Consider the following 13536-nt stretch of genomic DNA (forward strand, 5'->3'; position numbering starts at 1 on the left):
AACTCCTGGGCTCAAGTGATCCTCCTGCCTCAGCCTCCCAAAGTGCTGGGATTACAGACATGAGCCACTGTGCCTGGCCAATCCATCATCTTTTTAATCTTCACAACAGCCCAGTAAAGTAGGTAGCCTTATTTCCATTTTGTAGATGAGAAAGTTGAGGCTCACAGAGGTTAAGCAACTTGTTTAAGGTCATGGAGCTATTGAGGAATAGCATTCTAGCCCAAGCCTGGTTGACCACATAACTTAAAACTCACATTCTTTGTATTGTATGCCTCTGAGCACCCACATGCCACACTTTTTTTTTTGAGATGGAGTCTCTGTTGTCCAGGCTGGAATGCAGTGGCGCGATCTCGGCTTACTGCAACCTCCGTCTCCCAGGTTCAAGCGATTCTCCTGCCTCAGCCTCCTAAGTAGCTGGGATTACAGGCGCCAGCCACCACACCCAGCTAATTTTTGTATTTTTAATAGAGACGGGGTTTCATCGTGTTGGTCAGGTTGGTCTCGAACTCCTGACCTCGTGATCTGCCCTCCTTGGCCTCCCAAAGTGCTGGGATTATAGGTGTGAGCCACCGCATCCAGCCCCACATTTGTTTTTGTCTTATTTCTCTTTTTTTTTACACACAAAATATTTTGAGTAACCTTTTTCTCTTATTGCTCTTAAATAGATCCTCAGAGGCAAATTATCACAACATTAATGAAGCGTGGGCATCGTGGCCTCTCACTTGCACCAGCCCCTTCTGAGGCCCTGGAAGGCATGCACCGTTACAATCCTGTGTTCATCATTTTGTGTTCTTTTTCTTAAATAGGGCTCCCCATAAAACTGGAATTTCCCTCTATGTTCCCTTATATACCCCCCACTTTTGTTCTCTCACACAGACCGGTAAAACACTCCTTGCCTTTTCTTTTCTTTGTGATGGGATCTCCCTGTGTTGCCCAGGCAGCTCTCAATCTCCTGGGCTCAAGCAGTTTTCCTACCTCAGCCTCCCACGTAGCTGGGATTGCAGGCACGTGCCGCTGTGCCCAGCATACTTCCTTGCCTTTTCTCACCCGTGTCACTGCAGACTGGGTCCCTTTTCACACGCCCTCGGTATCCGTGCTGCTCTCACAGAGCGAGTGTTCATATTGACACAACACATTCTCCTTCCTCGGTGCACAACGCAGTCACTTTTCCTGGCCGCTTCTGGAGGGTGTTCTGTGCTGGGCTGATTTGATTAGGGGTTTTGGGTGCACCTAGAGCATGGCCCCAAGTTCAGCACCCCTTCCCTGGGCTGTTGGCCAACCCCACCTTGCTGCCATGGCTGGGAGTTCGCAAACCCTCCTCAGACTTGGTCATCAGAGCGGCTGCTAGCTCATCTCTCTTCATGGGCGGCAGGTCCTCTCCCATTTTGGGGAGCGAGGGTTTCATTTTGGGTAAGTGTTCCAATTTATTCAGAGGCCAGTCTGGTGAACAAGGTGACTCCGGCCACTGCTGTCTTCCATAAGAAGAGTTCTGTGTCCCCAGCCTGAGTCACTGATGTCTGTGGAGCTGGATTCCCAGCCCAGTTCTCCCATTTCCCCTACGGGGTCATTGTGAAGGTTAAGGGACCAGGTGGTGCTTGGGGTAAATGTTCTCTCTTGTCCCCTCCTTCTCCTTTCCAAAGGGGAGTTCTAGGAAGGCCCAGCTACAAGGCAGCCTCCCCGAAGCCGTCTGTCAGCCTCTTAAGGCTTTGCAGGAAGCACAGTGGGACTCACTGCTTTTCACATCAGTCCCGCTATTTTTGCCCCACTCCTCCTACGCTGTGTTGGTGCATGTGTGCCTCATGTGCTTAGCACGCCCTGAGAGCCCTAAGCGAATTGGGACAGGTGGGTTGGCCCCAGCTTGCGGAGGACCTTAAGATGTCTACGGCCGGGCGCGGTGGCTCACGCCTGTAATCCTAGCACTTTGGGAGGCCAAGGTGGGCGGATCACGAGGTCAGGAGATTGAGAACATCCTGGCTAACACGGTGAAACCCCGTCTCTACTAAAAATACAAAAAATTAGCCGGGTGTGGTGGTGGGCGCCTGTAGTCCCAGCTACTCTGGAGGCTGAGGCAGGAGAATGGCCTGAACCCGGGAGGCAGAGGTTGCAGTGAGCCGAGATTGGGCCACTGCACTCCAGCCTGGGCGACAGAGTGAGACTCTGTCTCAAAAAAAAAAAAAAAAAGATGTCTCAGGACTAGGCATGACCTATGAAAGGTAGAGCCGATGCTGGAAGAGGGGAGGCTGGAGGCAGGAGGCCAGGAGGGTAGTGATGGGGTCCTTGGTGGGGGCAGCAGAGGGGATGGACAGTGCAGCAGTATGGGGAGGGAGGGCAGGGCTGGGGCCCAGACAGTGGGGAGGCAAGTGAGAGGTGGGCTGGTGAGCCCCGATGTCACAGCTGGGGACACCTTCCACACGCACGTGCATACGCAGCCCTCCCGGTGTTGCGCCTCTACCCACCTCTCGCGCACTAGCCTAGGCCGCTCTTTCCTGCCCAGGTGCTGGCGGCATCTCCAGGCAACGGAAAGATCTCCCCAGCCCTGCATCCGATGCCTTCCTGCCGAGCAGCCTTGGGCAAGTCCCTGCGCCACTCCGAGTGTCTGTTTTTCCCTCTGTGGAATGAGGGACTGGGAGACAAAGCCCAGCTTCCCTTCCAGCCTGGCCATTGAGCCCATCGGAGAGACGAACCTCAGTTCTCCTGGGCTGATGCCCTCTTTCATACTGAGGGAGCGTTAGCCACAGGAGGGAGCAGGTGCCCAGACCCCACCTAGAATGATTTGTTGAGTCCAGCATGAGGAACTGACAGGCTCAGCGAAGACCTGGCATTGGCTGGGGTGTGTGTTATGTGGGAATGGACAGGGGAGGGGCCTGAGGTGGACTCCCAGTGCCTCAGTGTCTGTGGGCCTGTGGTCTCGGATTTGGTTTGATGGGGCGTGGTCCTTCCCAAGGCCTGTTCTAGGTGTTAATTCCCTGACAACGCTCATACTTCCTGCCTTTTCCTGCCCGCTCCTGTCCCTGGCACTCCTGCTACAGCAGCCCCTGCACCATCCTCTCCTCCTGGCCTTGAGCTGCAGCTGGAGCCTTCCCCCGCTCTGCCTTGGCCAGAGTCTGATTTTCCTCTTCTTATTCTTTTCCAGTCCTGGGGGCCTCCTAGGCCCTGTGGCTCCTCCCTCCTTCCCCTCATGTAACTGAGAAAGGGCTTGGAATGCCTGCTTTCCTTTAGGAGAGGGCTGGTTTTTTCAGCAGTAGGGGCTGGGGCTGGGTCCAGAGCCAGAGGTACAGCTGGAACTGGGCTGGGCTAGGGCTGGCTTGGAGCTGGGGCTGGCTGGGTTGGGGCTGGAGCTGGGGCTGTGGCTGGAACTGGGGCTGGAGCTGGGGCCAGGCTGGAACTGGGGCTGGAGCTGGGGCCAGGCTGGAGGTGGGGCTGGGGTCGGTCTGCTCTTTCTCAACACCTGTACCTGGCAAAACCTGGCTGTCTGGCCCCAAGGAACATGCAGGTCCTTCCATCAGAACTGGAAGGCCTGCATGGTAATGATTTAGGGGAAGAAAACCGCTGTCTGTTCACCCTAGTCCACAAGGTGATGGTTGAGGTCTGAGTTGGAGGAGTAGCTCTGGACCTCCATGAAGCTGGGACCGCTGGGCTCACCCAGGCCTCGTGTTTTCTTTTCCTGCTAGGTCGACGCTACCCCTAAAGCAAGAAGAATATGAGGTGAGTGTCAGCTGCTAGGCTGAGTAAAGGTGAAGGGCGGAGATGTGCAAGGGAGAGGCTTGGGCCGGGTGCCAGAGCTGGGGCCAGAGGTCATGAGCCCCCTACACACCTTGCCCCCAACAGGCCTTTCTGCTCAAGCTGGTGCAGAATCTGTTTGCTGAGGGCAATGATCTGTTCCGGGAGAAGGACTATAAGCAGGCTCTGGTGCAGTACATGGAAGGGCTGAACGTGGCCGACTACGCTGCCTCTGACCAGGTGGCCCTGCCGCGGGAGCTGCTGTGCAAGCTGCATGTCAATAGGGCCGCCTGCTACTTCACCATGGTGAGCCCGCACCCTCCTTTCTCTCCTCCGCTGCTGCCCTGATCCCCTGGATGCCCAGTCGAGCCAGGCCCGTACTGCAGTGAGCCTGTAGACCAGGGCCAGCCTCCTCCCAGCCTGCTTTCAGAATTTCATTGTCTGTTCTCGTGGCTCTTAATCTCAACTGTACAACATGCTCAGCCGGACAGCTTTTAAAAGTACAGATGCATAATAAAAAGTTTTTTAAAAAATAATACTGATGCCCTCACCCTACCCCAGATGAAGTAAGTTAGAATCTTGGGGTGACCCTGGGCCTTGGTGGGAGTCTGACTTCTCCTGCTCCTCCCTCCTGGCCCCACTGTTCCTCCCATAGCCTCAGCCTCCTCACTGTTCCTCCCATAGCCTCAGCCTCCTCACTGTTCCTCCCATAGCCTCCTCACTGCTTCTTCCATAGCCTCAGCCTCCTCACTGTTTCTTTGCGGACTGCAGTGCCTTCCTCCTCCCCCTCCTCTCCTCCTTAGAGCTGCAGCCTCCTCCTCTTCCCTGTCCTGTGCATCCACTGACTCAGGTTCATGAGCTCCTGTGGGAGGCTCTGCTGCAGGCTCTCTAGAGGACTCCGTAACACCTCTGCCATCCAGCGAACTCTTCTGGATAAATGGCTTCTGGGTGCCTCAGGGTTAACCCTTGTACACACTCTGCACACAGAGCTGCCTTCATGGTCTCACTGCCTCTTAGAGATGCCACTGTTACTCTCAGCCCCATCATGTTCCGAACCAAAGGCAGAGATGGAAATAGACGTGTTTGAGTGACCGGGCTCATGGTTGTAGATCTTCAGGCCCTTCCCTGCAGTGTCCTGCCCGTGCCCACTGCAGCCCCATCAGCTAGACACACAGATACCCTTGATCAGAGGCTGGACACCAGAGTGCTTCCTTCTCTCCTGGAGCCTCGAGCCCTGTCCCTGACCCAAGACTTCAGCTCCTCCGTCTCTGCCAGGAAGGGAAGCTGGTGTTCCTTCCTAGGCAGGGGCAGGAGGCCTGGGGGAGGGAGGGTAACAGGTGTTGACCAGTGACCACCTGCTCCTCTCCGGCAGGGCCTGTATGAGAAGGCGCTGGAGGACAGCGAGAAGGCGCTGGGCCTGGACAGCGAGAGTATCCGGGCGTTGTTCCGCAAGGCACGCGCTCTCAATGAACTGGGACGCCACAAGGAGGCCTACGAGTGCAGCAGCCGGTGTTCCCTCGCCCTGCCCCACGTGAGTGTGGCTCTGCAGCCACGCCGGTGCCTGCTCAGAGGCCAGGCTTCTAACCTTCTGGCCCTCACTTGGGCCCAGCCACCACATCCTTCTGTGTCTCAGCTTCCTCCCCTGTGACATGGACTTGCAGATCCTGATGTTAACACTAGCTCCCATTCTCTGAGCGCTGACTGGGTGCCAGGCACTGCTAGGATGCATTGTGTGTATTAACTCACCTAATACTGGCAATAACCCTAAGAGGCAGATACTGTGATTATTCTCATTTTAAAGATGATGAGGCCAGACACAGTGGCTCACACCTGTAATCTCAGCACTTTGGGAGGCTGAGGCAGGCGGATCACCTGAGGTCAGGAGTTTGAGACCAGCCTGGCCAACATGGCAAAACCCTATCTCTACTAAAAATACAGAATTTAGCTGGGCATGGTGGTGTGCGCCTGTTTCGCTAATTCTGTTTAGTTCACAATTAAGAACCTTTCTTGGCCAGACACGGTGGCTCATGCCTGTAATCCCAGCACTGTGGGAGGCCAAGGTGGGAGGATCACTTGAGCTCAGGAGTTTGCAACCAGCCTGAGCAACATAGCAAGACCCTATTTCAAGAAAAAAAAATAAAAAAAAAATTAGCTGGGCATGATGGCACGCACCTGAGATCCCGGCTACTCAGGAGGCTGAGGTGGGAGGATCGCTTGAGCCCAGGAGGTGGAGGTTGCAGTGAGCTGTGTTTGCGCCATTGCACTTCAGCCTGAGTTTGACAAAGCAAGAGCTTGTCTATTAAAAAAAAAAATAAAAAACCTTTCTTTATGACCATAGTCCCCTGACCCATATAGCATTTTAGAGTGTCCACAACAGATCCACACCTAGGTCTCACTGGCACTTACTCATGAGGAGGACAGAGCAGCTTTCATCCGCACCACAGGGGATAGAAAGGAGCCGGGACCCAGTTAGGGTTAGTAAATGGCCAGGGAAAGTAACTAAGGGCTCCTGGCTCTGCTTTAAGAAACTCTGTCTTTTCCCAGTCTTTGTTGGGCAAATACTGACCGAGCTCCTGCTCCATGCTGGGCACTGGGGACCAGAGATGACTCCGACCCAGGCCCTGGCCTCCAGGAGGTTGTCAGTGAGGTAGGAGGTAGACACGTGCACAGATGTCACAGTGTTTTCCTTGCCCTTTTGTGCCTGGACCTCAGTTTATAGCCACCTGTTTCTTTGTTCACTGACTGATCTCCCCCTTTAGATTGGAATCTCCATGAGGCCTGGGCCCATCTGCCCTGTTCGCTGGGGTATCTTTTGCCCCTCACTCATGCTTGGCACGTAATGCATGTTCTGTATTACAGCCTTGGAAGGGAAGGAAGGATGGTTGCTGTTTAGTGATCACTAAGTGTGGTCCAGGCACTGTTACAAGCTTTCTACGCCCTGTCTCCTTTGGGCCTTACAACCCTGTGCCTCATCTATGTATCGTCACTTGCTGGGGGTTGCAGGACATTGTTTGGTGATAGAAACAAGTTGTAGAACTATATAATGTGACCTCATTCCTGTTCAAAAGAAGAAAGAGACAGCTGGGCGCTGTGGCTCATGCCTGTAATCCCAACACTTTGGGAGGCCAAGGCGGGTGGATCACTTGAGGTCAGGAGTTCAAGACCAGCCTGGCCAACATGGTGAAATCCCGTCTCTACTAAAATACAAAAAAAAATTAGCTGGGCATGGTGACACATGCCTGTAATCCCAGCTACGCGGAAGGCTGAGTCAGGAGAATCTCTTGAACCCAGGAGGCAAAGATTGTAGTGAGCTGAGATCGCACCACTGCACTCCAGCCTGGGTAACAGAGCAAGACTCCATCTCAAAAAAACAAGAAAGAGACAATCCCCAAATCCCCACAAAACAAAACTAAGCTTTTTTTTTTTTTTTTAGATAGGGTCTTGCTCTGTCGTCCAGGCTGGAGTGCAGTGGCGCAATCTTGGCTCACTGCAACCACTGCCTCCTGAGTTCAAGCGATTCTCCTGCCTCAGCCTCCCAGGTAGCTGGGATTACAGGCACCCGCCACCATGCCTGGCTAATTTTTCTATTTTTAGTAGAGATGGGGTTTCACCGTGTTGGCCAGGCTGGTCTCGAACTCCTGACCTCAGGTGATCCGCCCACCTCTGCCTCCCAAAGTGCAGAGATTACAGGCATGAGCCACTGTGCCCAGCCAGAAGTAAGCATTCTTTATAGGTCTGCATGCATGCATTCCTAGAAAAGAGCCCTAAGGAAACACATCAGCCCAGCAGAGTGTGATTCCCTCCTGGAGAAGCCTAGGGTGAAGGGGGAGACCCAGGGAGCACTTGCTGTCCCTGTAACATTCTTCCCTTCTACAGTGACATTGTCACTTTTGCTGAATTTTAGAAATAAAAAGATTATATTAAAAACAAAATGATTCATTTTCTACCCCCAAATAAAAGGAAAAACAGAAGCATGGGATGGTGGTCCTGGTGCCACCACTCACTAGCTGTGTGACTTGGACAAGCCAGGGACACCTCCTGGGGCCTCACTTTCTCATCTATAACATGGGGTGACCATGACCTCCCTCCGTAGAGCTGCACAGGTGTCCAGGAGCACAGCTTTGTGAGCCCCGGGCAGACTGACTCACCGCCCTATGTCTTGTCCTCTGCAGGATGAAAGTGTGACGCAGCTTGGTCAGGAGCTGGCCCAGAAACTGGGGCTGCGAGTTCGCAAGGCATATAAAAGGCCCCAGGTAGGTGGGCTGGGGACCCTGGGAGGGTCGGTGTGGACGTGAGGAGGTCTGAAGGGAGGGACCAAGCACCGTGGGGAAGGTGGGTGAGGGTGGCCAGGGCTGGGTTAGGACAGAGGGGAGCGACAGCAGGTGATCTTCCTTGTCTGTTGGCTGAAAGCCCCGGAACCTTTCGGAAAAGGAGAGAGTAGCCACCGCTTCTAGCTCACTTTAGACTCCAACTGTTGAAAACCACTCCTTCCCCTGTGCTGGCTGACTTTAATCACCTGGAGGTGGCCTGAGTTGACACTGGCGTCCTTCAGCATTATGTTTTCAACACCCATATGGTGCAAATTTGAAATGTCAGTATCTGTTTGGCTGGTTCAGATCCACATAGATTCACTTGGTACCTGCCGAGGGCCAGGAGGCTGCACATGGAAAAGCTCATGACTCGAGTCTCTGCTGTGACCTTGAGCAAGTTAGTTCATCTCTTTCCACCTTGGTTTCCTCATCCAGAAGATGGAGATAATTTATGCCCACCCCAGAGGATTAAAAAGAGAATGGATGGGCTGGGCGCAGTGCCTCATGCCTGTAATCCCAGCACGTTGGGAGGCCAAGGCGGGCAGATGACCTGAGGTCAGGAGTTTGAGACCAGCCTGATCAACATGGAGAAACCCCATCTCTACTAAAAATACAAAAATTAGCTGGGGGTGGTGGCACATGCCTGTAATCCCAGCTACTCGGGAGGCTGAGGCAGGAGAATCACCTGAACCCGGGAGGCGGAGGTTGCGGTGAGCGGAGATCGCACCATTGCACACCAGCCTGGGCAACAAGAGCGAAACTCTGTCTCAAAAAAACAAAACAAAACAAAAGGCTGGGCGTGGTGGCTCACGCCTGTAATCCCAGCACTTTGGGAGGCCGAGGTGGGAGGATCACGAGGTCAGGAGATCAAGACCAGACCATCCTGGCTAACACGGTGAAACCCCATCTCTACTAAAAATACAAAAAAATGAGTGGGGCCTGGTAGCGAGCGCCTGTAGTCCCAGCTACTCTGAAGGCTGAGGCAAGAGAATGGTGTGAACCCGGGAGGCGGAGCTTGCAGTGAACTGAGATCACACAACTGCACGCCAGCCTGGGCAACAGAGCGAGACTCCGCCTCAAAAAGAAAAAAGAGAGCGCGAATGGGCCAGGCGCAGTGGTTCATGCCTATAATCGTAGTACTTTGGGAGGCCGAGGTGGGCAGGTTGCTTGAGCTCAGGAGTTCAAGACCAGCCTGGGCAACATGGCGAAACCATATCTCTACAAAAAGTACAAAAATTAGCCTGGTGTGGTGGTGCATGCCTGTAGTCTCAGCTACTTGGGAGGCTGAGGTGGGAGGATCACATGAATCCCAGAGGTCAAGGCTGCAGTGAGCCGAGATCACATCCACCCTAGGGGACAAAGTGAGACTCTGTCTCAGAAAAAATTTTAAAAATTAACAAATACATAAAAAAATAGAATGTTTGAGATGGTGCCTAGCATGGTGCCTGACATACAGTAGAGGTGTGCAGGGAGGTCCTCTGCCCAGGTCAAGGTTGGAGGAAGAAAACCCCAGAATCTGACCCAGAGAGACAGAGCAGTTGATTTCCGGCAGGCCTGGGGACAGGGACTCTCAGGGGGCACTGCAGACCCCAGCTGCCTCAGGGCCTCTTTGCTGCCCCAGCTAAGGGGACCTTGAGCATCTTTTCAGAATCTTTACCTCTGCCCACCTCTCTCCAATCTCTGGCAGGAATTGGAAACCTTTTCTCTGCTCAGTAACGGCACTGCGGCTGGCGTGGCAGATCAGGTAGGATCGGGGCTGAACCAACCTGTCTCGGTTTATCCATTATGAGAGGTTTGGATTCACTCTCTCTGGGTATAAATGACCTCAGGCAGTGGGTCCAGGGGCCTCTGCCTCCCTAGGAGGTACCTCCCGTGACCACGGGGGCAGGATGTGGGGACAGGCCATGGCTGCTGTTGGCAGGGAGTGGTCATTGCCAGGGATCCGCCGGGGGCAGCCTCACTCATGGACCCTGGCCAGGACACAGTCTGGGCAGCCTGGTCCCACGCTCCTTCCTTCTGCCTCCCGCCCCACATTTCCTGCTGTGTTGCCTTTTTTTCTCACCAGCCTTTCTGCAGGTTCAGGCCCCTGGGCCTCAAATGTCTTCCTCTTCCCCACCCTGCCTTTCTCTGTCTCTTTGCTTTTCAAAACCCAGCTCAAGGGCATGCCCCCACTGAAACCCATCCTGCTCTCCGTGGCTCAGTGACTGTTGGGGAGGGGCAGCCGAGACTGAGGACTCTGACAAGGAAGAGCCCAACTGGGCCCTGCAGCCTTGGGCAGGTCCTTCAGTTTCCGCATTCTGAAATGCGGACCATCCCTCAACGGGAACAAGGGAGGAAAGTGCTTGATAACCTGGCACACAGGACCCAGCAGGAAATGCAGTGGGCAGTCACTGCGGATAGCTGCTGTGCTGTCCTGAGTTAGGGACTCCTCCCAAGGGCCAAGACACTTGTGCACCCCAGTCAGGCCTGGCTCATCCCGGGGGGGGGGGCGGGGTAAGGCAGGGCCTGGCACACGACTGAGACCCCTGCCCCCCACTCACCACACAGGAGCTGCTCAGGTAGACTTTGAGGCTTTCTGGGAAGTGAGGGATGGGCTATAAGAGCACTGATGGAGCCTGGGGTCCTGCCACCTTGTACATTAAGGGAAACTGAGGCACAGAGTGGGGAGGGGACAGGGCCAGTGTCACACAGCGAGGCAGCAGCAGGCCTCCCTCCTCCAGAGCTTTGCAGCACTTTCTTTCATTCATTCCATAAGGAGGCCCACAAAACACTCTTGGCCCTGGGCCTGAGAGAGCTGCATCCTTGCCCTCAGGGACCTCCCAGCCCGCAAAGGAGGCAGGTGGTGATCTGCCTTTGTAGCACTCATGGTTTATAACCAGAAATTATAGGTCAGGCACAGTGGCTCATGCCTGTAATCCCAGCACTTTGGGAGGCTAAGGTGGGCGATCACTTAATTTCGGGAGTTAAAGACCAGCCTGGCCAACATAGTGAAACCCCATCTCTACTAAAAAATTCAAAAATTGGCCGGGCGTGGTGGCTCACACCTGTAATCCCAGCACTCTGGGAGGCCAAGGCGGGTGGATCACGAGGTCAGGATATAGAGACCATCCTGGCTAACACGGTGAAACCCCGTCTCTACTAAAAAACACAAAAAATTAGCCAGGCATGGTGGCAGGTGCCTGTAGTCCCAGCTACTCAGGAGGCTGAGGCAGGAGAATGTCATGAACCCGGGAGGCGGAGCTTACAGTGAGCTGAGATCGCGCCACTGCACTCCAGCCTGGGCTACGGAGTGAGACTCCATCTCAAAAAAAAAAAAAAAAAAATTTAAAAATTAGCTGGGCGTGGTGGCATGCGCCTGTAATCCCAGCTACTCAGGAGGCCGAGATTAGAGAATCACTTGAATGTGGGAGGCGGAGGTTGTAGTGAGCTGAGATCACACCATTGCACTCTAGCCTAGGTGACCAAGCGAGACTCCATCTCAAAAAAAAAAAGTTGGGTGCGGTGGCTCAGGCCTGTAATCCCAGCACTTTGGGCGGTTGAGGGGGGTGGATCACCTAAGGTCAGGAATTCAAGACCAGCCTGACCAACATGGAGAAACTCCGTCTCTACTAAAAATACAAAAATTAGCCAGGCATGGTGGCACATGCCTGTAATCCCAGCTACTCGGGAGGCTGAGGCAGGAGAATCGCTTGAACCTGGGAGGCAGAGGTTTCGATAAGCCAAGATTGCACCATTGCACTCCAGCCTGGGCAACAAGAGCAAAACTCCATCTCAAAAAAGAATAAATAAAAATACAAAATAAAAGTACAAAAAAATTAATCAGGCATGGTAACAGGTGCCTGTAATTCCAGCTGCTCAGGAGGCTGAGGCAGGAGAATTGGTTGAACCCGGGAGGTAGAGGTTGCAGTGAGCCAAGATTGTGCCACTGCACTCCAGCTTGGGCAACAGAGTGAGACTCTGTCTCAAAAAAAAAAAACAAACCCGAAACACAAAGCACATCTTGTGTGCCAGGCCCCATTCTAAGCTCTTCACACATAGCAAGTCATTTCATCCTGATAGCCTTCCCCAGCAGTGAGTGAAGCAGGCCCAGAGTGGATGGGGAACTTTGCCCAGGCTGTGCAGCCTGCTCAGGCCCAGCTTCCCTCCGGCAGGAAGGCAGTGGGATCCCACCTGGGCTGTATGCCCTTCTCTGCTTCCTGGGGGGCCTGGGGCTACTGTGGGAGAGGAGAGCCTGGGGACTCAGGGAGGGGGCACTTTTGTCTTTGAACTGCAAGCCATCTGTGGTGCTGTGTGGGGGGCTTGCTAAGACCCTTGCCACCTTCACTAGGGTGAGGACCCTGCCCTGTGGTGGGTGGAACCAAGACTCAGAGGTTCCCTCCCTGCCCTCAACCACCCCTCCCTAGAGGGGCAGCTGTGGGGATCCACTGAGCCCATGCCCCCACCTGCTGGCCCATCCAGCCCCTTGCTGGGCACCACAGAGGTGAGGACCCAGCACGTGCGAGGGCTTTTTTTTTTTTTTTTTTGAGGCGGAGTCTTGCTCTGTTGCCCAGGCTGGAGTACAGTGGCACGATCTCAGCTCACTGCAATCTCCACCTCCTGGGTTCAAACCATTCTCCTGCCTCAGCCTCCCAAGTAGCTGGGGTTACAGGCTCCTGCCACCATGCCCGACTAATTTTTGTATTTTTAGTAGAGATGAGGTTTCACCATGTTGGCCACGCTGGTCTTGAATTTCTGACCTCAGGTGATCCACCCACCTCGGCCTCCCCAAGTGCTGGGATTACAGGCCTGAGTCACCACGCCTGGCCGCATATGAGGGCTTTAATCTCCCCTGGCACTCTAAGTGCTCCTCGGTGCTGGGTCAACAGCGTAGTCACATAGGGAGGGGCTGGTCCTGGGTGCCGGGATTGGGGCCTTCCCAGCCACAGAGCCACTGTGGCCCTCTCCCCACAGGGAACTTCTAATGGATTGGGGTCCATAGATGACATCGAAACAGGTAATGTCCCTGATACGAGGAAACAAGTGGAAATTGGGGCCCCAGGTTGGGGGGCACTCAGCCCCCCACCCCCGATGTCCCCGAGAGGTCAGGGGAGTCGAGCCCCCTCCGCATCCCAGCCCTGTAGATGGGAGGGCCTCCGAGGGGTTCCCCACCCTGGTACTACCTGAGGCATGGGAGAAACCAGTGGGTTGAGAGCCACAGACCCGCTCAGGGAGGGGAGGGCATCTCTAGTCTGGCGGAGAGGGGTGCTGCCTTTTAGCTGGGTGCAACAGTCCCATGGCCTTCACTCCAAGCTGCCTGCACACCCCCACCTCTTCCAAAGCCCTTTCCCCTCCTCTTCCTCATTGGCTTCCAGAAAAGGTTGCCTTTTAAGAGTGTCCCCTGGAGAGGGCATTGCTTACCCCAGAGGAAGGAGGCAGCAATGGTGGACATTCAGGTATTGAGCCTGGGCCAAGGATTGACATCATAAGACTGAGGGCCCCTCCCTGTTCTGGGGCTGTGGCCTTCCTT

General features: G+C 54.4%; 1 protein-coding gene across 2 annotated transcripts in view; it reads left to right on the forward strand.

The window, feature by feature from the left end:
* The window catches only part of ZC3H7B (zinc finger CCCH-type containing 7B), a 54740-nt gene that overhangs the window by 19156 nt on the left and 22048 nt on the right, over positions 1-13536 (forward strand). For both annotated transcript variants that reach the window (XM_032138834.2, XM_032138836.2), the window contains exons 3-8: positions 3672-3705; positions 3829-4026; positions 5093-5251; positions 7893-7973; positions 9718-9774; positions 12981-13023. In XM_032138834.2, the coding sequence (XP_031994725.1) occupies positions 3672-3705; positions 3829-4026; positions 5093-5251; positions 7893-7973; positions 9718-9774; positions 12981-13023 (572 nt within the window). The remainder of the gene's footprint in view (positions 1-3671; positions 3706-3828; positions 4027-5092; positions 5252-7892; positions 7974-9717; positions 9775-12980; positions 13024-13536) is intronic.

The sequence above is a fragment of the Hylobates moloch genome, unplaced genomic scaffold (assembly GCF_009828535.3).
Source record: "Hylobates moloch isolate HMO894 unplaced genomic scaffold, HMol_V3 SCAFFOLD_19, whole genome shotgun sequence".
Taxonomy (NCBI): domain Eukaryota; kingdom Metazoa; phylum Chordata; class Mammalia; order Primates; family Hylobatidae; genus Hylobates; species Hylobates moloch.